The following is a 23,613-nucleotide window of genomic DNA, read 5'->3' on the forward strand; positions in this document are numbered from 1 at the left end:
GATTCGCTTCTAGACCTTTAAAAATAGAGGCTTTATGTTATTTACACTTTGGCGTCTAGATGAAGCACCTGTGGCTCTCGGTTTATACAAGCTTCATAATCTTATGTGTATTTGTTTCCTTTCTGTCGCTATGATAGATTACAGTGAAAAAAGCAACTTTGGAGAGAAAGGGCTCATTTTCCTTAAAGTTCCAAAGGAGCTACAGTCCATCACGGCGGACTTGGCATCCTGAAAGCAGCGAGAGAGAACAGGGTCTAAAGCCTCAAAGCTCACACCCAATCTCATACTTCCTCTAGCAAGTCTCGACCTCCTCAGAGTTCCACCCCCTCCCTCCCAGTGCTGGGACCAGAGAAACTTCATATTCCAACTATAACAATTTATAGTATGCCTATCAGTGCCGTCATAGTTGACGCCAAAGTGAGGAAGACGGCAGTGATCCCTTGTGATTTTTACTGCCACAGGCATGTAGGGCGCTTTCATCTGTCCACACTTGCCTTTGTCTTGAGCACTTGATCTGTGGGTATATCCTATGCCGTCCTGTAATGGAATGGAAACAGAAACCTTCCGGATAAGATGGTACTTGGTCCTGCCTTCCTCCAATTCTTCGGCACAGTTCTCCAAGCCCATGTCTTTGTGTTAAGACTTTCTTTCCTCTCCTCCTTGTGAGCGTTCAACCTTATGTCCTCTCCTGTGTCTCTCCTCTGAGAATGTGCTATGTCATTAACTCCTCCCTTGTTTTCATTCTTTAACTAGGGGCTCTTTGTAGTTTTATCTTCAAAGTCGTTTATCTCTCTTAGTCCCTAGGAAACACTTTTCCCTTTTCTCTAGTGGCCTCTTTCCAAAGCCAGAATCCTTTGATATGAGAGCTGCTTTTTGTATTTTCTCATTTCTTGTTCTTTTTGGCGCCCCTCCCACTGCCCCCTTTAAGGAACAAGCCCTGTCTTCGGTCTGATGACACCGTGGGTGTGCCCCTACCCAGCTCTATGTTTGAGGCTCAGATTCTCTTATTTCTGTCCTATCTTTCCCATCTGTGTTCCACCTGGCACCCAAGATGAATGACAAGTTTACCTTGACCCTTCTGTCTCCTGTTGAGATTTCAGAGGTGGAATACATGTGCCTAGGATTATGGACAAATATATGTTGGCTTTGATCCCAGTGAGATTTTATAAGGTCATATCATACGCATCTTTCTCCATTTCTCTCCTAATTCTCCCAAAGATGTTGAGAAATAGTGATAATCAATTGGTTATTAAGTATTAGAAGTCCATAGTGGTATTCTGTGGGTGAGAAAAGCCCACTTAACTGGCTCACAGGCTGTGGCCTGTCGGTCACCGACCTGTGGTACCACAACTGGATTGTCACCCTTAGCGTTCAGTGTTCAGGGAAACTTTTCATGGTCTGGAGCATCTTAGTAGGGTATGGGATTTCTATAACTAAGCTTAATAGCATCTATAGAAAACGAACAAGTGTGTACAGATTTAAGGCATGATCTAGAAGCATCAGTAGACCCAACAGCCGAGGCTTGCGAGCATGGATAATAGGTCTGTGCAGTACGCTGTAAACACAGCGGAGGTCAGATGGTGTGCATAATGACAAGGTGTCCAAGCGAGGGAGAAGATGAGTTAACCAGGGTGGCTTCCGTAAAGGAGATGGATTTGAAGCAGATTCTTACTTAAGATTAGAAAACAGAAGACCGGCCCAGCAAGAACAGCTTGAGTTAAGGTTCAAAGACAGAAGGCGGTTAGTAGAGTCTGCATGAAAAGGCTGGATGGAGATAAATCCAGAAACTTAAAAACAGGCTAAACTCAAGCTTTTGTTCTTCCCTCTACAAACTCAATTACAGACAGGCCTGTAAGTATGCCCTTTGCTTGTGTAATAGGTAACATCTACATAAGGGCTGTACTTCCCATTTTGAATTTCACACTGCAAAAGAAAACCATAACACATGTAAAACACGACTTTCTCTCGACCTACTGATTGCTTCGCCTCGCCTCTGCTACCTGCCCCCTGCCCACCTGTGACCTTTCTCTCTCACCCAGGCACATCATGAGTGATACCCTGGCAGACTTGTTTTTAGCACCGTTATAGTTGCTGATCACTTTTCTTGTGGTGACTCATTCAGAATCTATGGTACACTCTTGGTGTCCCTGTACATCTTAGCCGTCCCTGAGAACATGAATCCCTTCCTTCATCTACAGGAGACATGGAATGTGTGGGGAAAGCTGGAGACCAGGAGTTAGATCTGTTTCAATTCAGGTTTTAAATGGCTGTTTCCCTTTGCACAATGTATGAGCTTGCTGCCTCAGCATCCTACTGTTCATGTGTGAAGAAAGAGGCCCTTCTTGCATTTAAGGTTATTGAGGATCGGATGAGGAGAAAATGCACAGCCCAGTTTCAGCCCCAGTGCCTCTTGGCAGTGGTTTTCCACCTTTGGACTCTACAACACTTTCCTGGGGGACACTTTAAATGAAGATTCTTGGTATCGACTCTGTGCGTAGCTGTCTGGTAATCCGCACCATAAGCAGATTTACCAGCTGCGCCTTCAAGCTGAGTTTCAGAACTCCTTGTGTTCGTCTTTCCCGTTTTTCTCCCTCCTTTCGTTGACTTTTTCTTCACCCTTCTTAATGAGACGATGCACCTGAGCTGTAGGGATTTTTAAGGTCTAGCTGTGTTCCGTGTCACGTGCTTCTCGCCTTTTAGATCAATGTTTTTCTGTTCGGTGAAAAGGGCTTTACTTATACCTGGAATATGTTATTTAGATGGCACCAGGCTCTGAGCAAAAGCCCTCATCCGTGCGATGATGACACCTGGGAAGTGATTAGCGTTCTTGTATTAATAATAAGATATGGCAATATCATCGTGTTCCCTGTGACAAACCTAGGTCCTAATGAAGTGAGGACAGCAAGGACCTTTTTGTGCAAACTTGAAGGGACTGTCGAAAATTCAGTAACCCAGACACATAAAAATTCATTTCAGTACTTTCAGAAGCACCAAAATTATGGCAAAAGCCCCATAGTGAACAACATCTGAGAAGTTGGGGTGCAAACAGGCTCAGGGCTGCTTTCCTTTGTTCTTCGTGGCTTCCCGCAGCCTTGTTATGGATCTAAAATACCACGCTAAGACACTGCTTAGTACTGAAGTTCTTGGTGTCTCCTTAAGTCTCACACTTAAGCAGCCGCCCCCATTCGCCCCTGCTATCCTGGGATATCAACGTTCTAATCAAGTCCAGGTTCTATTACCTGAAGCACAACAGTCTGTTTCCGTGCACTCTGTGCCCGAGTCTCTTCACTTTTCGGTAGCACTTGTACAGAAACTCCTCAGTGATAAAGATATTGGGAACTATCTACATTTTGAGGATGTCAGCACGTGTGCCAGGATTTAGACTCCATCTCAGAAGCGAACATGATTTTGTAAACCACCGCGTCACCGAAAGACTGCGTTCGGTGGGAAGAGAAGGAACAAGATGACTGTGTGGGGTTCCTTTCCAACTCTTCTCCTCCAGAACTTGGGAAAATAAAAGGAGTCAACATAAAAAGGAAACTGTTTAAGTAGATCAGAAACAGGCTGGCAAGAGAAGTGATCGCGGAAGGAGATTTTTGTATAATTAAATGTCAGTGTGCATTTTGAAATATTGCCTGCTGCCTCCCACTCAGTCACCAAGCAAGATGGGAGGGGATCGTGTCTGCATACCAAGAGCTGACAGCAGACTCATCAGCTCTCTGTCAAGGTTGCACCGGAGATCAGGAGGAGGCAAGCATGTCGTTTTTCTGAGGCGCTACAATGTTGCTGATAAACCGTGTGGGACATCATGAGTTCCCTGTAATCAAAGCAAATAGACAGAAAAAGCACAAGCCAAAGAGCAGGGGTGGGGGGAGAACCCAAGCCCTGTATAAACCTTTGTCCTGAAAGACAGGGTGGAGCATCAGGGGTCACCAGTTCATCCTCCTTCGTTTACAGAAGAGCAATCCGATGCTCAGGCAACTGAATGGCTTCTCATGGTCTCTTGACTATCAGGTGACTGAAGGAACTACCGCTTGGGTCCACTTGATGATGGAAGTGTTCAGCAGGTTGTGGAGCAGGTGAGGCTGTAGGTCTTGGTGTCCTGTTCCTGGATGGCAGGTGGTTTCAGATGCCTTTAGCTCTGGTGTGGCAGGACTAGGAAGAGGGAGAAACTCCCATACCAGACGAACAAATGTGCCTTTATATTTAATATTAGAAGAAATGCCTTTATCTTTTGTTATTATTCTGTCCTAGTCTACCGTTAAACAGATGCAAATTTGCTGAACCAGAGTCTACAGGAGTAGGGCTCGGGCATGCCGATTTTGGTAAAAGTTCCTCCTGGTGTTTCCAGTGTATCCCTATATTAAACAGAGCAAAGCTTGAAATTTGTGTCTTTCAGATCAGCATGTCTGTATGAGTCACTATCAACTTAATGTGGAGAAATTTCAGAATAAGCTTGAGTTGGACAGAAGATGTATCAGAGCCTTAGGAAGAGCAGGAAAGGGCAGTTCTGCAGCGTGGGGGCGGGGCTTGCTGAGGTCTGTCCTTGCCTCTGTGCAATAGTTTCTGTTTTGCTCCACTCGGGACCAGAGTAAACCAGAGTAAAGGAACGCCAGTCAAAGTTTCCCGGGCAGCTGGTTTGACAGGTGATGGCTCTGGAATGAGAAGTGGTTTTGATCTTTCTTCTGACCTTAGGTGTCAATAACTGATCGGAACATACTCTGTGGTTTACGTGCTAACACTCGTCCCCAAAGAATGAGAAACTCCTTTCTTTTATTTATGTGTCCGTTGCTCTCTCCTGAAACAGGGAAGCAACATTCTCAGGTGTTTGCCCAGGTCCTTGTAGAATCACCCCAGTGTAGTAGAGGGGTGTTCACTGCATTAGTGTGGCTTGTGCTTCTCATATGGCATTTTGAGGTGAGGAAGAAGAAGGAACATGGTGGGTGTTTCAGTGAACTTTCAGCAGACAGCTATGACATCATCAGACAGCTGTGACATCAGACAGCTGTGCCACCAGATGGCTGTAACATCAGACAGCTATGACATTAGACAACTATGAACATCAGACAGCCGTGACATCAGGCAGACCTGACATCCGACAGCTATGACATCAGACAGCTGTGCCATCAAATGGCTATGCCATCAGACAGCTGTGTCACCAGACGGCTATGACATCAGACAGCTCTAACATCAGACAGACATGACATCAGGACATCAGACAACTGTGACATCAGACAGCTATGACATCAGACAGCCGTGGCATCAGACAGATATGACATTAGACAGCGGTGGCATCCGACAACAATGACATCAGTTGGGGTGCGGAGGGATAGAGAAGGGGTGGTGTTTGTCATAGACTCTTCCAGGCAAGGTGCTTTCAGTCCTCTTTCTCTTCAGAACTGCACTGGCTGGTTTGAATGTGTTGCAAAGATTCAGAATAGCGAATCCAGACTACTCGTGCGTATGTCATTTCCTCCTTACCTTTCCCACGCTCCCCGGCTACAGAGGATTCTTGGTTCCCAGATTCCTACAAATTGAAAGAAACTTGCACATTATTTAATCTTTCTGAAAACCGTGAAAATCTCCTGTAGTCTGATGCAGTTGGCAGTAGGTATTAGGGTTTATTGGAGCGCTTACATACAAAGTGTATACAAGCTGTTTTTTTTTTTTTTTAGTTTTTTTCTTTTTGAGTATAAATCAGTAATTTTAACTATTTAACTGATAATAATTTGATAACTTAAATTAGGAGCCTATCTAAAACGAATTGGGGAATAAACTTCGTGAACGTTTTATAGAGTGAACTGGGGGGCAACAAATAATTTTTTTGGTAACTTCTAAGTTTTTTTTTTCCTATAATAGAATTAAGTAAAAGTCACACATACCCCATGGGAGAAAAAGTGAGAGTGTAAAGACTCTAAATGTCACCAAATGCAGTAGAGATATTTGGCAAAAGGCATATTTTTTTTTTTAAGATCAATTTTAAAAGGGCAAAAAGACCATTTAAAAGGAAATCAATATGGAAAGAACAGGTAGTCAGGAGCGAGTGTAAATTAAAAGTTCAGGTGAAATCAGCTGTCATCAGATTCTTGATCCAAACACCCCTCTTCTGGGTCAGCTTGCCTTCTTTTCACACGGATTGCAGCGAGTAGTGGGGTGATCCCTAATGACCGGCCACAGAGACCTCCTCTTGGTTTGCAACTTGAACGGGCCATGCCTCCCTTAGAACCACGGGACTCTGATTTTTAACAAGCCATTTTCTCCTTTGTTCTTCTGAAGCATCTAATTTTGATCCTCAGAACCAGATGCTAGTCAGTCTGCTCAGATACTTGATTCGCTGCGGCCTGTTCTCATCATTGTCTCTTACACATCCGGCCATATTCTCAGTAATTGGCGCCTCTTCTGACTGGACCACCTTTGGGATTAATTTCTCCACCATGACTCTCAAGGTCATTTCCTGGCAGCCGCAACACACCACCAAGGCTGCCAGCATGGGGTCTTGACCCAGGCTTCTGAATCCTCAAGAGAGGAGTGCAAATGGCTCTTTTCTTCTTGGGTTATTCTTGAGCGTTTTCTACTTGCTGTGTGTTTGGACCCAGCAACACATAGTCCCGTGACTAACCTCACCTTTGTTCCCTGTTAGTGGAAAACTGATGGGGAGGGAAAGAACTTACTAAAGACCAGATAATGTCATTCATAGGAAGCATGGTTTCAAATGAATGCATGTCTACATATTAACTGTTACCTGATTGTATGTGTGTGTGTGTTCCAATGTAGCACAGTATTTTCTCTTCTCCTATGCCGGATTTGGAAATATTACATAACATGAAATGAGTGAGAACTGTGTTATTGTTAACAATTGTTTTCTGAGCTGGAAAAGTTTTTACGGACCCTCCACTTGCTCTACACACGGATGATCACAGATGCTAGACCGTGGCAGCTGCTGCCCAAATAATGCGATGTCTTTTGAGGGAAGAAATGATAAATGATACCTGAGGTTTGTTTCAGTAAATTAATTACAGAGACATTCCTTTATCTGACAGTTGCTCAAGAGCTTTGCAGCGGTTCGTCTTTTGAGCTCTCGGAACGGTGAAACAGATAAACTTCTCATGTCTGGGTTCTGCAGGAAAACAGACATTTATTTGCTAGGAGAGCTGGACAGATAGTAGGGTATATGTAGACTCTCTGGAATCATTGCATCCGGAGGGAAGATGGGCAGAGGTAGCCTCTTATCTCCAATGAGATTTCAAGGGAGCAGCCGCAAACAGGTCCAGGCACTTCCAGCAAGTTGAAGAAGAGGACGGTGCCGTGAGGAAGGAGCATCTTACGTGGCCTCTAGCAAGAATCTTCCCTGTTGTTGTCCTGACCCGTCCTGGTTGACTTTCAGTGTAACAGCCAAATGTGGCTCATAGCCATTGACACAGCTGTCTCATGTATCCTTAGCAGTTCAAAGGGATTGCCTGTTTTTTTTTTTAGACTCCTGCATTTCTATACTTTGTCTAATATATACCGTTTTTATATAACGACAGTTGTAAAATTGCAATTAGGAATTAAGAATGTCTTCAACACAGAGGACAGGTTTCCTTTTTTTAAAAGCTAAAAACAGAGATCTGAAATGAAAAGGTGGATTTGTTTTAATATATTACAAGTAAAATCAAGTACATCCAAAAATTACAATAAACAAAATGAAACAGCAAATTAAATGGAAGAATGTTGGTAATTGATGAGACAAAGTTCTCATACATATATTAATTATATAGATATATTAAATAAATATATATAGAGATGTATACATATGCACACACACATATCTTGAAAGCAATAAGGGAGACAGCTCCAATGGAAAAAAGAGAAGAAGGCAAGCCCAGCAAGGGTCATGTGAGGTCAAGGTGCACAGGAAACTCTAAGCAGTTCTGCTCGCAGATAGATGCATTGGAGCCACTTTTGCTGTCAGGCTGAGCCCTTTGAGCAGCTTTCTTGATGCTATGACAGTGGGGCGCGGTGCTCCCCCACACACCGCTGAGAAGCATTCAAGTCAGTGCCGCTCAGCTGGAGCTCCAACTGGCAACAAGTATCCAAATGATCCTAGGAATTCCACTTACAAAAATTTGTCTTAAGAGAATAATCATAAACATGTACAGACAGACAAGGCGCCTGAGTATTTTTTTTCCTAGAAGTATTTTAAGTAGTCAGAAAGGTGGGGGCCGGGAACATGACTCCGTGGTGGAGCTCTTGCCCAGCAAAGGTTCAAGTCCTCTAAGAAGACATCTACAATTGATGTCTGCTAGAAAAGGGGGAGGGGAAAGAATCTCAAAATATATCGTATGAAAATTTGTAATAAAAAACAATTTTACAAATATATCATCATTCTAGGAATAAACTTGAAAGTATATATTCTTAAAAAAATATGTCCCTCATAGGCATAAGGTGTTTTTTTTTAAATGACATTTCCCAAATTTTCTATGTTGACTATAACTTTAAAAAAATTATAGGGGCTGGAGATCTAACTCAGTAGTGGAGTGTTTGCCTGGTATGCCTGAGGGCCTGGATTTTAGTCTTAGTACTAAAGCAAACAAAAAAATTATGGACGAATGATAGATACACAGAAAAGTGTGTGTGCTTATTACTAATGTCAATAAAACTCTAAGTGAATGCACCTGTGCCCGCAGCGCTCGGCTCAGTCCGCTCAACACACAGAGCTGAATGTGTTCTGTGCTCACCCCAAGCCGTGCCAAGCATCAGCACCCTTCACCCTGTAACACCATTCCAGACAGTGACCAACCTTACCTCTAAGAGCGTGGACTAGCTTCACATGATCCCCTCTTTTATATACTCAGATTAACTGAAAATTTGTAACCTTTCATCTACCTGGTGTTACTCTTTTTGAAATACATTTTTCATACAATATATTTTGATCATGTTTTCCCTCTCTCAGTTCCTCCCAGATCCTCTCCACCTCCCCACTACCCAACTTTATGTTCTTCTCTCTCGCTCTTTTTCAGACAAACAAGAAACAAAACCAAAACACAACAAAAAAATAAGAAACACCAAAGACCCTTCAAAAACACAAAAAATGAAAAGCAAAATAAACAAGCAAAAGACCACAAGACAAAATAATGCCCCCCACAAGCAAAATGAAACAAAAGTCCTCAAAGATGCTACAGAATTTGTTTAGTGTTGGTCAGCTACTCATGGGTGTGGGGTCTGCCCTAAATTTTGTTTGATAATCCTCCTTAGACTCTATTGGAGAAGACTGATTTTCCCTTGTTCCGCACGATAACCAGCTTCTTGGTTAGGGCAGGACCTTGTGTCCACTTCCCACTCTCCGGACTGGAACCGCTTGACTTGAAGCCATGTAAGTGCTGTGCATGCTGCTGCAGTTCATCTGTGCGTCTGTCCTGTTGTGTCTGGGAGAGACTGTTTCCTTGGAGTCGTCCACACCCTTGTTTTCTTACTGTGTTCCTTTAGCAGAATAGCCGTAGCAGGTTTTCCCCAGGACCTTAAGGCTTAGGCTCTTGGACGTTTTAGTCGTGGCAAGGATGGGCTCTAATCTCATAGAGTGAGCCTTAAGTCCCCTCAAAAAGTGGTTGGTTACTCCCTTAATATGTGTGTCATTGTTGCATCAGTGTGTGTGTGTCAGGCAGGCCACTGTTATCTTTCTCCTCCAGTAACATGGAGAGTATTTTCCAGTACTACAGATGACAATCAATTGGGGTGAAGTGTCTAGTTAGGCACCAGCTCAACTCCTCTGTAACATAAGTAAATATTGTATTTAACTACAGGACCTTACCATCAGGTCAAGGTGAGCAACCAATAGCCTTCGTAATATTCTGTAATTTGGGGGATTTTCATGGGGTTTTGTGTGTCTTTGATATCAGGGTAACAATGACATTGTAAAAAAATTATGAAATGTTCCTTCAGTTTTTATTTTATGGAATAATTTGAGGAGTATAGGTGTTAATTCTTTTAAGTTCTAATAGGATTCAGCTCTGAATTGATCTTAACCTGGGTATTTATTTATTTGTTTGTTTCTTGAGAGACTTTTAACTACTATTTCTATTTCATTAGGGTTTATGAATTTGCTTAAATTTCTTATTTTATCTTGACTTCACACATACACACAAGAAATTCATACATTTTTGTAGGTTTACCAGTTTGGTAGAATACAGATTTTTAAAGTATATTCTTATGATTTTCTTAATTTCTTTGATGTTAATTGTAATATCCCCTTTTTTTCTCTAATTTCATTAATTTGGATTTTCTCTGTTTATATTTTAGTTAATTGGCTAAGGTTTTGTCAGTCTTGTTGATTCTCTTTAAGAACCAATTCTTCATTTCATTGATTGATTATATTTTTTTGGTGTTGTTTTTGTTTGTTTCTATTTCATTGATTTAATCCCTGAGATACTGATTTCTTGTCTTTTACTTTTTTGGGGTGTTATTTTTTTGTTCTAGAGCTTTCAGATGTTTCCTTAAGTTACTAGTTTGAGATCTCTCCAATTTTTTGATGTAGGTACCTAGAGCTATGAACTTGCTTCTTAGAATTGCCTTCATTGTATCCCATAAATGTTGGTTGGTATGTGTAGGTATGCTGTATTTTCATTTTAATTCAATTATAACATTTTAAAATTCCTTCTTGAGTTTTTTCTCTGTACATTTAATATTTTGATTATTATGTGTTATGGGGATTTTTTTTTTTACAATCCAGTCTGTTTGGTGTTCTGTATGCTTCTTTTACTTTGATAGGAACCTCCTCCTATAGGTTAAGGAAAATTTCTTCTGTTTCTGTTGAAAATATTTCTTGTGCCTCTGTCCAGAGTTTCTTCTTTCACTATTGCTATTTCACTATTGTTTGTTATTCTTAAATTTGTTTTTGTTAATAGTGTTCCAAATTTCCTGGATGTATTATGAATGTTTTTTTGTTTGTTTTGTTTTGTTTTTTAGATGGAAGTCTTACTTTCTATGTTTGATCTATCCATTCCTTTTACTTTGTCTTCAAGACCTGAAATTCTAACTTCCAGGTCTTAAACGCTATTGGTGAGGCTTACCTGTGAGACTTTTGTTTGGCATCTTAAGTTTTTCATTTCAGTTTAGGTTTTCTTCAGTTTCTGCGTTTATGTCTTAAACTGTTTTCATTGAACTGTTTGATTGTTCATGGTCTTCACTAAGAGATTTATTCATAGCCTCTTTAAGGTTCTTGAACCTAATCATAATTGCTACTGTGAAATCTTTGCCTTATGTTTTAAGTAACTTGGATTTCATAGGGCCTCGTGTAGTAGGGTTACTGGATTGTGGAGGAGGCATTGATGTGGGAGTCCCCTCTGTGTGTTGCTTGTATTGGTTAAGGAATAAAGAAGCTGGCCTGGCCTAGTTGATAGGGCAGAACTTAGGTAGGAGTGAAAGGCAGAACTGAATGCCGGGAGGAAGAAAAGAGGAGGAGAGAGCGGCCATGGAGCCACCAGAGTCAGACATGCTGAATCTTTCCCAGTAAGCCACTGCTATCTGGCGATATACAGATTAATAGAAGTGGATTAAATCAAGATGTGAGAGTTAGCCAATAAGAGGCAAGAGCAAATGGGCCAAGCAGTGTTTTAATTAATACAATTTCTCTGTGGTTATTTTGGGGCTAAGCTGGCTGGGCGGCGTGGATGAACAAGCAACCTCTCCCTGCAACAGCATATTGTCTTGGGTGTTAATGATTGTGCATTTCTTCTGGGAACTAAGCACCTGACGTTATGATGTTTGAGATTTTTCTTGATGTAGATACCTGGTTGTGCTTTTGGGGGTGGGTGTTCCATTCTTTGGTTAGTGTGGACCACTCTGGATGGCAGGCAAGTATGATGGCCATGGGTTCCTGGTAGGTGAGTGCTGCTCAGTGGGTGGCAAAATTTCTAGGGAATGTAGGTGGGGTGGGAGGAGGGGACCTGCAAGCAGGCTGCTGTAGAGCTGAGAGAGCAAATGGGAGACAAGAAGGATAGTGAAATTTGCCTACATGTGTCCCAGCCCAGTGTGACTGGAAATCCCTGGTGTACAGTGTTTCTGTGGGTCGACGCAGACATAAAGGAATGGAAATGGGCGAGAAGGTAAGGCTAACATGGTCAGCGACTACTAAGTAGTGTTATTCTTGAGATTCAGTCATATTGTTTTATGTAGCGAAAATCAAATCATTCTTCTTGATATGTGTTATTCACTTGTGGAATTAATATATTGAATAAATATATTGCAATATGCATACTTATAGGTTTTATTTTGTTAGTTTTAAAATAGTGTACTGGACATACTCTTAGTGAACATTTGGGTACTTTTGGTGTAGGTCTATCATAAATAGTGCTTTTGTGCATTTTTGTATGAAGTGAGCATGAGCAATCCCACCTGAGAGGAACTTCCTGTGCATGGAAGAGGGGACAGGGAAGTCAGCAGTGTTCCTAAAGGAGTAATGGATTTGACTTTTAGGGGCCTTCCTCTTGGCTCACTTGTCCAATTCTGCTGTCTCTGTTTCTCTTTTTAACCATTGCACTGCAATGCAGTCCTTTGTTTGGGAACACAAGCGCTGAACCCGGTGCGGTCCTAACTCAGATCTGCCACCCAGTGCTCAGTATGCCTTTTCTTTTCCTTCTCCTTATCCCATTTGCAGACACTCTCTGAAAGCTTCCTCATGCTGCCCTAGCTCTGGGCTGCTTTACTCTCTCTCTGGGTCAAAGTTCACTTTAGATTCACTCTTTGTGGGGAATAAGCTGACCAGTTTTATAGTAGAAAAGACACAGTAATTTCAAAAGCAAAACACAACTCAGTTAAAGAATTTTCAAAACAGTTTTGTTTTCCAAGAGCGAAATAAAATATTTTAATTATAGTTGTATTCAAGCTGTGTGTGTGTGTGTGTGTGAATGTAGTCATTAGTTCCTCAGATAAATCATGAGCTCCCCCCGTCTTTGCCCCTGTAGCTGCTTGCAGACTCCAATGCTGCGTCTGCTTTTCTTGAAGGAATGACTCTCTGTTCCCCCTTTCCCCTCTCCACCACTCCAGTGTTCCTCTTCCCCATCCGCGTCTTTCCAGCAGCTTTGGATTTACAGCTCGCCTGCCCTGTTTTCCTCTCTATCTCAAATAAAGTTTGTCCTTGAGCTATAAAAACATAAAAAGTAATGACTTCATTCAGCTCATGGCAAGGACTGGACTCACCCTCGACTGTGGGCAGCTTCCCCAGTGGACCCGTTCTCTCACTCATGAAGGTTTTTTAAACCCAGCATCACCAAAGGCAGTTCTTCCTAACCCATCAAGAGGGCTTTATGGGTAAAAGGAACATTTGGAAACACTTAAGCAGTTCTAATTTACGATAATTTGTTCACAAAGGAAACTATTTTCTTGGGCAATAAATTGGTGTGGCATTTGTAGTAAAAAAAAAAAAAAAAACAAGCAATCAAATTTGTATGAACTTGTTATTTGACTAGTAGGTCAAATCAGGACACCCGTGCCCACGAAAAACACTACAGTACCAGGCTGATAGACGCAAACAGGGACAACTTCAAGTTAAATGAGGCGGATGGCCACCTAGGCTCAGAACACACTCCCTTGTACCTTGAGACTATTAAAGAGTAGCTAAGATGTTGAAAACACAAAACCCTGCTAGGCTGCTCGTGTACTTTCTCCACACTTACATGAAGAAAAAAACCCTTATCTCATGATTTATTTGAGGGAATAATGACTACATTTTACAGGTACTTTCTTCTAGAATATACTTCACACACACGCACACACAACTATAGTTGTTCACACACACACAACTATAATTGAAATATTTTATTCCCCTCTTGGAAAACGAAACTGTTTTTAAAATTCTTTGGTCGGATTTCATTTTTGAAATTACTATGTATTTTTTAATTAAAAAACTAGTGAGCTTATTCTCCACAATTAGTATATTTAAAGTAATGATATCTAAAATCCAGATGATTTGCTTTTTAAAAATTGACATGATTCAAACGTGTGAATTTCAAAGAACCGGAGACAGCCCAGGAAACTCTAGAGGACGAAGAAGGCGAAGGATTTGAATCCCCAGAGCTCACAGACTATCAAGAAGCTGCAGTAAGACATCCTGGTTTTAGCAGAGGGGAAAAAAATAAGCTGATCAGAGCAAAGGAGTCAGTCTGCATACGTGAGACCATAGTGAATATGATGGGTTCCTGTGCAGGTGTGAGCATGTGTCCTGAGGACAAAATTGATAAGGTAGTGGTAAAAGGTTAGTAATTCCAATAAATGCTTGAGATGATTGGTATCTAAATTGGAAAAAAAGATACTTCCACTGGAGCAAGCCTGAACCAGCAACCTGTATGGGAAGAGGCCCATCTATGGGACCAGGTACAGGCTAGAGACCTCTGCAGGAACAGGCCTGAGACAGGGACACCTACAGGAGCAGGCTCAACCCAGCGACCTACACCAGAGCAGGCCCAATGACCTCCACAGGAGCAGGACCAAAGAACCCTCCAGGATTGAAGCCACAAAACAATCCCACACCAGTTAAGAATTATGGATAATAAAAGGGGTTATTTATTTAAGGGGAAAATTTTACAGATCACCATCCCAAACAATAGTCCTCTTGTCACAAACAGGAAACAGAGAGTCTAGCCTCCTGAAAGGGAGCCAGAAGCAAGAGAGTGGGCTCCCAGTTCCTGCTGCTTTTTAAAAGTATAAGAGACCATGCCCCAGTGGACTGGTATCTTAAAGGCTATTGGCTGAAGGAGCGGAAGGAGCTCTTGCAGCACAGGATTGCAGACCTACAGGAATGCCGAGTGACCTCTGGGGTGAATGAAACTGTGGCCCAGACTGCACCGTGAAGAACAACCACCTGAGCCTTGGATCTGCTGACACCTGGAAGATTGATCACCACGTACACAGCCCCAGCTACACCAATAGGAGGAAAAGATGGGTAAATAAGGTAACAATAAACTCAACATCACAAAGAGCAACACAACACTAACAAACACTAGTGGCTCTACAACAGCAACACTTGAATTCCCCAATAGAGATGAAGCAGAAGAAAAACAACTTAAAGAAGAAATGAAAGATTCCCTCAAAGAAATGGAGGAAAAGACAAACAAAAAATCGGAAGAAATCAAAAAAATCCCTTAAAGAAAACCAAGAAAAAGCAATCAAACAGATGAAAGAAATGATTGAAGACTTGAAACCTGAAATAGAGACAATAAAGAAAACAGAAACTGATGGAATTATGGAAATGGAAAATATGGGAAAACAATTAGAAACCACAAATGCAAGCATAGACTACAGAATACTAGAGGTGGAAAGAGAATCTCAAGCATTGAAGATACGATAGAGGAAATACACTCACTGGTCAAAGAAAACATTAAATCAAACAAAACATTAAATTTAACAAAACATTAAACCTAACAAAAGAAAACATTAATCTAACGAAGAAAACATTAACCTAATAAAGAAAACATCAAATCTAACAAAAGCTGAACACAAAATATCCAGGAAATATGGGACACCATAGAAGACTAAACCTAAGAATAATAGGGATAGAAGAAGAAGAAGTCCAACTCAAAGGCACAGAAAATATATTCAACAAACTCATAGAAGTAACCTTTACCAACCTAAAAAAAAGATATGCATACAAAGATACGAGAAGCTTATAAAATGCCAAATAGACAGAACCAAAAAAAGTCCCCTTGCCACATAATAATAAAAACACTAAACATACAGAATAAAGAAAGAATATTAAGAGCTGCAAAGGAAAAAGGCCAAGTAACATATAAAGGCAGATCTATCAGAATTAAGGCAGATCTATCAGAATTACTTCTTAGTGGAAACAATGAAAGCCAGAAGGTCCTGGTCAAGCGTTAGGCAGACAGTAAGGGACCTCAGATACCAGCCCAGACTACTGTACTCAACAAAACCTTCCATCATCATAGAAGGATAAAACAAGATTTAACCAATACCTAGCCACAAACCCAGCCCTAGACAAAGTACTAGGAGGAATCTCCAACCCAAGGAAGTTAGTTACATTCACAAAAACACAGACAATAGATGATCTCACAGCAGCAAATTCCAAAGAAGGGAAAAACACACACAATAACATCACCAATAGTGAAAACTAAAATAACAGGAACTCGCAATCACTAAAATCCCTCAATATAAACCTATAAAAAGACGCAAGCTAAAGGATTGGATACGTAAGCAAAATCCATCCTTCTGATGCATACAAGGAACTCACCTCATCATCAAAGACAGACATTGCCTCAGAGTAAAGGGTTGGGGAAAAGATTTCTAGTCAAATGGACCTAAGAAACAAGCTGGTATAGCTATTCTAATATCTAACAAAATAGACCTCAAACTAAAATCAATCAAAAGAGACAAAGAAGGAATTTCACGTTGGTCACAGGAAAAATCAATCAAGAGGAAATTTCAATACAGAACATCTATGCCCTGAATACAAGGGCATCTTCTATGTAAAAGAAACACTTCTAAAGCTTAAATCACATATTAAACACCACACAGTAATAGTGGGAGGCTTCGACACCCCACTCCCATAACTTGACAGGTATGCCAGACAGAAACCTAATAGAGAAATAAAAGCACTAACAGATGTTATGACTCAAATAGACTTAGCAGACATATATAGAACATTCCATTCAAACATAAAAGAATATACCTTCTTCTCAACACCGCATGGAATCTTCTCAAAAATTGAACACATGCTAGGCAACAAAGCAAACCTCAACAGATACAAAAAAAAAAAAAAAGCTAGAATAACCCCATGTATCTTATCAGATTGCCATGGCTTAAAATTAGAATACAACAGCAACAGTAATTTCCGAAAGCCCTCAAAACAAATAGAAATTAAACAATGCTCACCTGAATCACCAATGGATCAAGGAAGAAGTAAAGGAAGAAATTAAAGACTTCCTAAAATTCTATGAAAATGACCAAACAGCATACCCAAATTTATTGGGCACAAAATACTTTGTCTGTTTGCTTCTCCTTTTCCTGTCCCCAGAGACACCTGGTTCACCTAAAGCAGCATATTGCTTACTGCTCTCAAAAATCAGCAGCCCTGCCTGAAGGGCTTTCTTTCCCATGCATACATACAAAACATGCCATCTAAGATAGTCTGATAAAAAACAATTAAAATAGCAAGTGATATTTTTCTCTCTTCTTCCACTTAGACTCAACTGTTAACCTTACCCTTATCCAGAAAGTTGACATTATAAACACCATCACTTCACACATGGTGTGAGCCTGGGCATTATATCATTTTGGACCCAATGCAGATGTCAAGACTCTGATATTTGCCACCTCTAGGTCCCTTTCCCAAGACCTCTGTGACTAAATGTACTCTGGTTACAAGTGACGTTAGTGAGAACCGGCTTTGTTTCACCTAAGAAGCCAGGAAATGTAATGACTGAAACCAGATCTTGAACTGGTACCTAGGAGTTGGCGAACATTGCTTAAGGCATCACACCCTTGCCAGAGTGGCCCATGGATGTGGTTCTGGGCTTGAAGGATCCCTGGGTTGTGTTGCTCTAGGAGAAGGTACAAGCTTTCCAGGCTCCCAATTTCCTGCCTAGAGTATGCATGAGTAAACCAATGTAAAATGTAACTTCTTTCTGGGACAAATTACAGTAGCCAGAAAAGTAGAGGCAGCTGGCTTACCTTTTGTAATGCAGAAGGGCCTTGTTTCACTCTCAGATATAAAGGGGGATATTCCTTTATAAGTATATGATGGATACTTTGCTTCTATGAAACACTGTGTTTATTTACAACATGGGCAAAGCCAGAGACCTTTAGAGTTCACATTTTCAGATGGAAGGAGACAGCCTTTAGGGGACTCACAGGTCTTAATAGTTGCTTGAGTGGGATCTAGTGATGCTAGGGAGGTCTGCTGACTAGTTTTATGAGGTTCACAGGTCCCACTTTTTCTTGCTTTGCTGTGGATTGGTGTTCTCTCACTGGGGTGCAGCATTGATTACCTCATTACAAACTATTGATCAGTTCAGCTCATTCGCCATTCAGATATTTAAAGAGAGAGTATGATAAAGTTTGAACATAGCTTTCTTACGGCACTGACGTTCTGAAGTGTGACGAGGTTGTGGGTTTGAAGTCTAAAACCAAAAGTACTTACAGGTGTGTCTTGCTGGGTCCTTACTCCCTCGGGGGAGGGGTAAGAAGGTATGGCGCCAATGGCATAGACAACGGGCATCAGGTAAAAGGAAAACAGCAGACTTATTTATTCAGCAATGAGGGGACCTTATATACCCCTCGTCCCAGCACCCAGGCTGCGTTCCAGTCCATTGACATTGTGTGGTTGTCCCTCATTGACTAGGCACAATCAGGACCTCTGACCATGCCTGTTGCTAGGCCCTCAGGCAGACTCCAAGTTGGCTCATCTCTCAGCCTTGTAGGCCTTATCTTCCTACACATCCACTCTTTTTCTTTAGAACACGGGCACTCAGCATGAGCCAGAGTTCTTTTCTCACGCCTTGTTGACTCTGCCTCAGGACAGCTGAGCGACTGGACTGTGCCTGTCTTAGACTGGCCTGCTGAACAAGTTCTTACCTAACTTTGAGTACCATCCCTCGAAGAGCTAGAGAGCTACCAGGGTTGGGGAACTAGGCATAGCCTTTTGAATTTCAGACAACCAGGCATGCTAACCTCCTGTGGATGACTGAGAGAGGGATGCCTAAGAGCCATTAACAACCTCAGTTGCTGCCCACTGCTATCAAAATGCTGCAGGAGGCAATTAAAAAGAATAAGGATTAACAATACTACCTTGCCAATTAAGGTATATGTGAGCATCCAGGAGGAATCAAATAGCCCTTTTATACTATGCCAAACTTTTTCAAAAAATGAATAGACGAGGCCATAACCTCTGCCTTTATCTGTTCTAATTGAATTTTTTTGTGTCAGTTGTAATGAATAATATAAAAACTCAGTTGATCATGGGCCCGTAATATATTTAGTCAGCTCCTAGCATGCTGAACTAACATCCCTCACCTCAAAAGGTATCATACAAAATGAAGAAAAGCAAGGGTCACAACTGAGTCTCATCAAGGTATTTAAAGTGCCAATTTCTCCCTCTAATAAATCAGTTTGTTTAGAGGGGCAATAAGAGCAAGAACAGGGAGAATATGCATTACCTGTCCTGAGTTGCAGGCTGATCCATGACCAATTGGCACATTTCTTACCAGATTTTTCCTGGGGCAGTTATACCACAATGACCTGGTTTACCCATCCCCATCACGATCTATCTACTTTGGGGCCTTAGGGTGTGTTGTCCATGTGCTGTCTGTCCACAAGGAGGGTACCCAGGAAGCGAGGAGGGCAGTGATGGGACCATTAACCATGGAAGTAAGCTGAAGGGTCCCGTGGGGTGCATGCCTTAAGAGCCTTGAAGGCCAGGTCAGAAACCTGTTGGTAGTAGGCTTGAGAGCCACTCTGTGCCTGATGGGTGGGATGGACAAAGTTACTTTGTCCAGTGAGCATGTCAGGGTTCAACTGGAATATTAATTAAGAGGTTCATTCTTGCTTAAGCTCCCACCTGATCATTGTAAGCCAATGTCCAGCTAAGAAAGGTGACCCACGCCAGCACAGCTCTGAGTAATACGTGTGATGTGTAGTATATGTGTAATTCAAGTCACATCTTAATAAGAATTCTTTTTCTCCAGCTTAGATATGGAAATTGCTTACTTGTTATTTATGCATAGTTTGTGTAGATCCCCACCCATCTTTTAGCTATAGGGGAAGTATGTCACCTCTTGTGTGGAGGTGGAGTCAGTTCTCTCCTTCCAATGTGTAAGTCTTGGGAACTGAACCCAGGTTGTCAGGCTTGGCGTCATTACTTGTTGCGTCATCTCGCCAGCCTGTGGGTGTAAATTTAAAGGAAGAAAACTGATTAAGGAATAGAGTCCCTTAAAATGGTGGCACCCGGTAAGACTCTCCATGGGCTGAGTATGTTTTAAGTATCAAGTAAGAAGATGTGAACTGCCGTCACAGCTGGGCGTATGGGCAAAGTTGAAGATGTAGTTGGTATACTGCGCGTGGAATCAACGTCTGTCTTTATGGTCACACTCATCTGAGTTCTCATTATGGAGCTTGTGCACAACTGCTTGTGAACTCGGGCTTCATTTCTCCTTTCCAGAGAGCCCAAAGCCAATTGAATGAAATAGTCGCTCAAAGCCAATGATATATTTTAATCCTCAAAGTTTATCTTATACACAAAAACCTATTGCAAGTCATTATGAGTCCTGATTTCTTCTTCTTCTTCTTCTTCTTCTTCTTCTTCTTCTTCTTCTTCTTCTTCTTCTTCTTCTTCTTCTTCTTCTTCTTCTTCTTCTTCTTCTCCTTCCTCCTCTTCTCCTTCTTCCTCTTCTTCTTCTCCTTCCTCCTCTTTTTCCTCCTTCCGCCACTTCCNTCCTTCTTCTTTTTTCGAGACAGAGTTTCTCTGTAGCTTTTGGTTCCTGTCCTGGAACTAGCTCTTGTTAGACCAGGCTGGCCTTGAACTCACAGAGATCCGCCTGCCTCTGCCTCCCGAGTGCTGGGATTAAAGGCGTGCGCCACCCCTGCCCGGCCTGATTCTTCTTTTATATGACTTTTTTCATCCTTCTTGGCCAGTTGTTTGTCCTTGTTTTTAATTTTCATTTTTGTTTTTTGAGGTGAGGTTTGGTATATAGCCCATCCTGGCTTTGAACTTGAAATTCTCCTGCCTTAGTCCCTTGAGTGAGGTGCTGGAGTGTTTTCACTGTGCCTGCATACACATATCTCCTCTTCTCGAAGAGTGGCTTGCTCCTCATCCAACCCAAGAGACCAAACACTGACAAAACTACATGGATGGCATGAAGATGCCAGCGATTCTGGGGTCAGCTGAAATGAACATTTACCCAATTTAAAGTGTAACTGCACAATAAATAAATAAAAAGGCAAGGTCACTTTCACTAACTGAGGGTCTCAAGGCACTGAAAAAATTCCTTTTTAAATCCCTTAGGAGGGGTATCATTCTTCTTGACTTTGTTATCTAATCATTGAAAGAAAAGGTTGGCATTTTAAAATATAATTATGTTAGTGTCTGTGTTACTCTTTTAACATATGCACCCATTTACTGTAATATTGTATTTCTATTCTATTTCAGATGCTCTGCATTTCAAGTTTATCAAAGATTAAATTGATATTCATGGGCTAATCTGGAAATTTACGAACGGTTTGCTTCACTACATCTACAAGAAAATATGTGCGAATTCCAGATGGCTGTCTTCTGAAGGGGCTTTTAGAAGACAATCCAGTGTAAGTTGTGGCCATGCTGTGCTTTAGTCTTTGTCAATCCTAGTCTGTTTGCTTGTGTGAAGGGGTGTGTGTGTGTGTGTGTGTGTGTGTGCGCGCGCGCACTCTGTGTTCATTTTTGTCTTAATGGGTTCTTTGGTTTCAAAACATTCCTTTCTTTTTTGAACAGATATTCATATGCCTACTATATAAAAAGGTTCAGTTCTAGGCCTAAAACATACCCAGAGATGAGGTTGCTGTCCTCACAGAGATTACACTTAGTGAGGGAAACAGACACAAGATAAATATATTCCTGGACATGGAATTTGCAATGTGGTAGACACCATGAAGGAAAGCCGTATCAGTTCCTGGCTGCACATGACCAGACCTTGTCCTTACTCTGGGCTCAGAATGGGTTTCCTGGAGATAACCCCTGCTAGCCAAGATCTCCTGGGTAGGCAGGAGTTAAAAGGACAGAGGGAGTGAGAGGTGAGAGGGAGGGGTGAGAAAAGAGAGGCAGAGGGGGATATAAAATGCTTCAAATTTTTTGAAGGCCTATCTGCTGAACTCAGCCATTAAAAGTGAATTATCATAGTGCTGGAAGACAAGAAAGCATATATAAATTTGTAGACCTTCATGCTTTCTTTCCTTTCAGTTCTGAAGTACTCCTTAAGCCATGACAGCCATCGTGAAGATGGGATTATGAATATGGAAGCCTTCCTACGGGGCTTTGAAGAGAAGGGGTTAAAGAACGACAGGCCTGGGGACCCGTGCAATAAAGAGAAAAAGAAGATTCTCTTCTCCTTTTGCGATGTGTGCAACATCCAGCTAAACTCTGCGGCCCAGGCCCAGGTCCACTATGACGGCAAGTCGCATCGAAAGCGGGTCAAGCAGCTGAGCGATGGGCAGCCTCCGCCCCCAGCCCCGGGCTCAGGCCCACTCTTGGCCAGCGCTTGCCCTTGCCCAGGCACCAACACCAGCACAGGTAGGAAGCAGGCCCCGCACACCACTGCTGTTTTGGAAAAATGGTTCTGCTACAGGAAATGAAGGTTTCAAAGCAATGTATTGGTTATCTTAAAACTACTACCACAATGTAGGCTGTTTCTCTAGAGGTGAAATTTGGGAATATGTTTGTTCACCCTGAGAGAATTTACACACACACACACACACACACACACACACACACACACACACGTGCACACACTGGTACATTGGTCCATGCACTTACTCTTTCCCCATACTGGGTGAGCTTTTGAAATGTGTTTAAAATTGATCGATGGTAACCATTACTTCCTCCCTTAGAATGAGGCTTTCTTCACTGCTTTCTACTGGTTGGCATCCTACTCGAGGGCATCTAAAAAGCCACAGCCTTTATTTATAACAACCTACCATCCCGTCAGCAAGCATTAATCTAGCACCCGTGACTTGTCTTACTCTTTGGAGGGCTGCCCTCGGCGCTGTAGTAGAGCTGACGCTGGAACCAGCCCCTCAGCCAGCCAGCAAGCCTCTCTTCTGAGTTCCCACCTCTCGCCCGTCCGCCAGGAGGAGAGTTTACATTTCTTGCATTTGGCTTGCCTTTCAAACTCTTCACCTTATCCTTGGACAACCTCTCCTCCTCCACAGCACTGCTTAGTGCTGGCTTCCTCTGACAGAACTAATGAGAATTGAGTTTTACTGGTATCTCTAGAGAAGGTTTCCACTCAAAGTGGGTTTCTTCTTTGGCTGTAAAAGACACCCCCCCCCCTTGAGCTGGGCGGTGGTGGCGCAGGCCTTTCATTCCAGCACTCAAGAGACAGAGGCAGGGGGATCTCAGTGACTTCGAGGCCAGCCTGGTCTACAAGAGCTAGTTCCAGAACAGGCTCCAAAGCTACATACACAGAGAAATCCTGTCTCGAAAATAGAGCAAATCCCCCCTAAAAGAGGTAGAAGGGCTCTCAAACCCATCTGACAGTTGTTTGTTGGTTACATGGCTTCGACATACATGAGGCAATGCAGGAATGTCAGTTGTTGGTGTACTGATTTTGTTTGCTGAACCCTGGTACACATTGACCACAGCTGGAAATGAATGTGTGCGGCCAATAAGGCAGCTTTTGTATTTAAAGCTAAGTGCAACCATGGCTTTTGCCTAGTAAAACAAGTTTAACTTCATTAAACTAATTCCCGTAATCTGTGTTTATCACACCATGATAGAAGACACACGCCTATGACTGTGAAAAATCACATCCCATTTCTACTTATTTACTACAGTGGCAATTATAATTGTTCACAGAAGCATGTGTATGCATTATTTTTCACATTAAGAATATGTTATTGTCAGGCTAAAAATTGATATCTCAGTTAGAAAGCAAATAACCC

At 41.9% G+C, this 23,613-nt stretch overlaps 1 protein-coding gene across 2 annotated transcripts in view; it reads left to right on the forward strand.

Moving 5' to 3' along the window:
- Znf385b (zinc finger protein 385B) overlaps positions 1-23,613 on the forward strand; it is a 352,992-nt gene that overhangs the window by 63,146 nt on the left and 266,233 nt on the right. For both annotated transcript variants that reach the window (XM_050120126.1, XM_050120118.1), the window contains exons 2-3: positions 21,131-21,282; positions 21,914-22,243. In XM_050120126.1, coding sequence (XP_049976083.1) covers positions 21,961-22,243 — 283 coding nt within the window. In that variant the 5' untranslated portion in view covers positions 21,131-21,282; positions 21,914-21,960. The remainder of the gene's footprint in view (positions 1-21,130; positions 21,283-21,913; positions 22,244-23,613) is intronic.

Source organism: Alexandromys fortis, unplaced genomic scaffold, assembly GCF_014885135.2.
Source record: "Alexandromys fortis isolate MF-2015 unplaced genomic scaffold, M_Fortis_MF-2015_v1.1 scaffold_8_1_9099942, whole genome shotgun sequence".
NCBI lineage: Eukaryota > Metazoa > Chordata > Mammalia > Rodentia > Cricetidae > Alexandromys > Alexandromys fortis.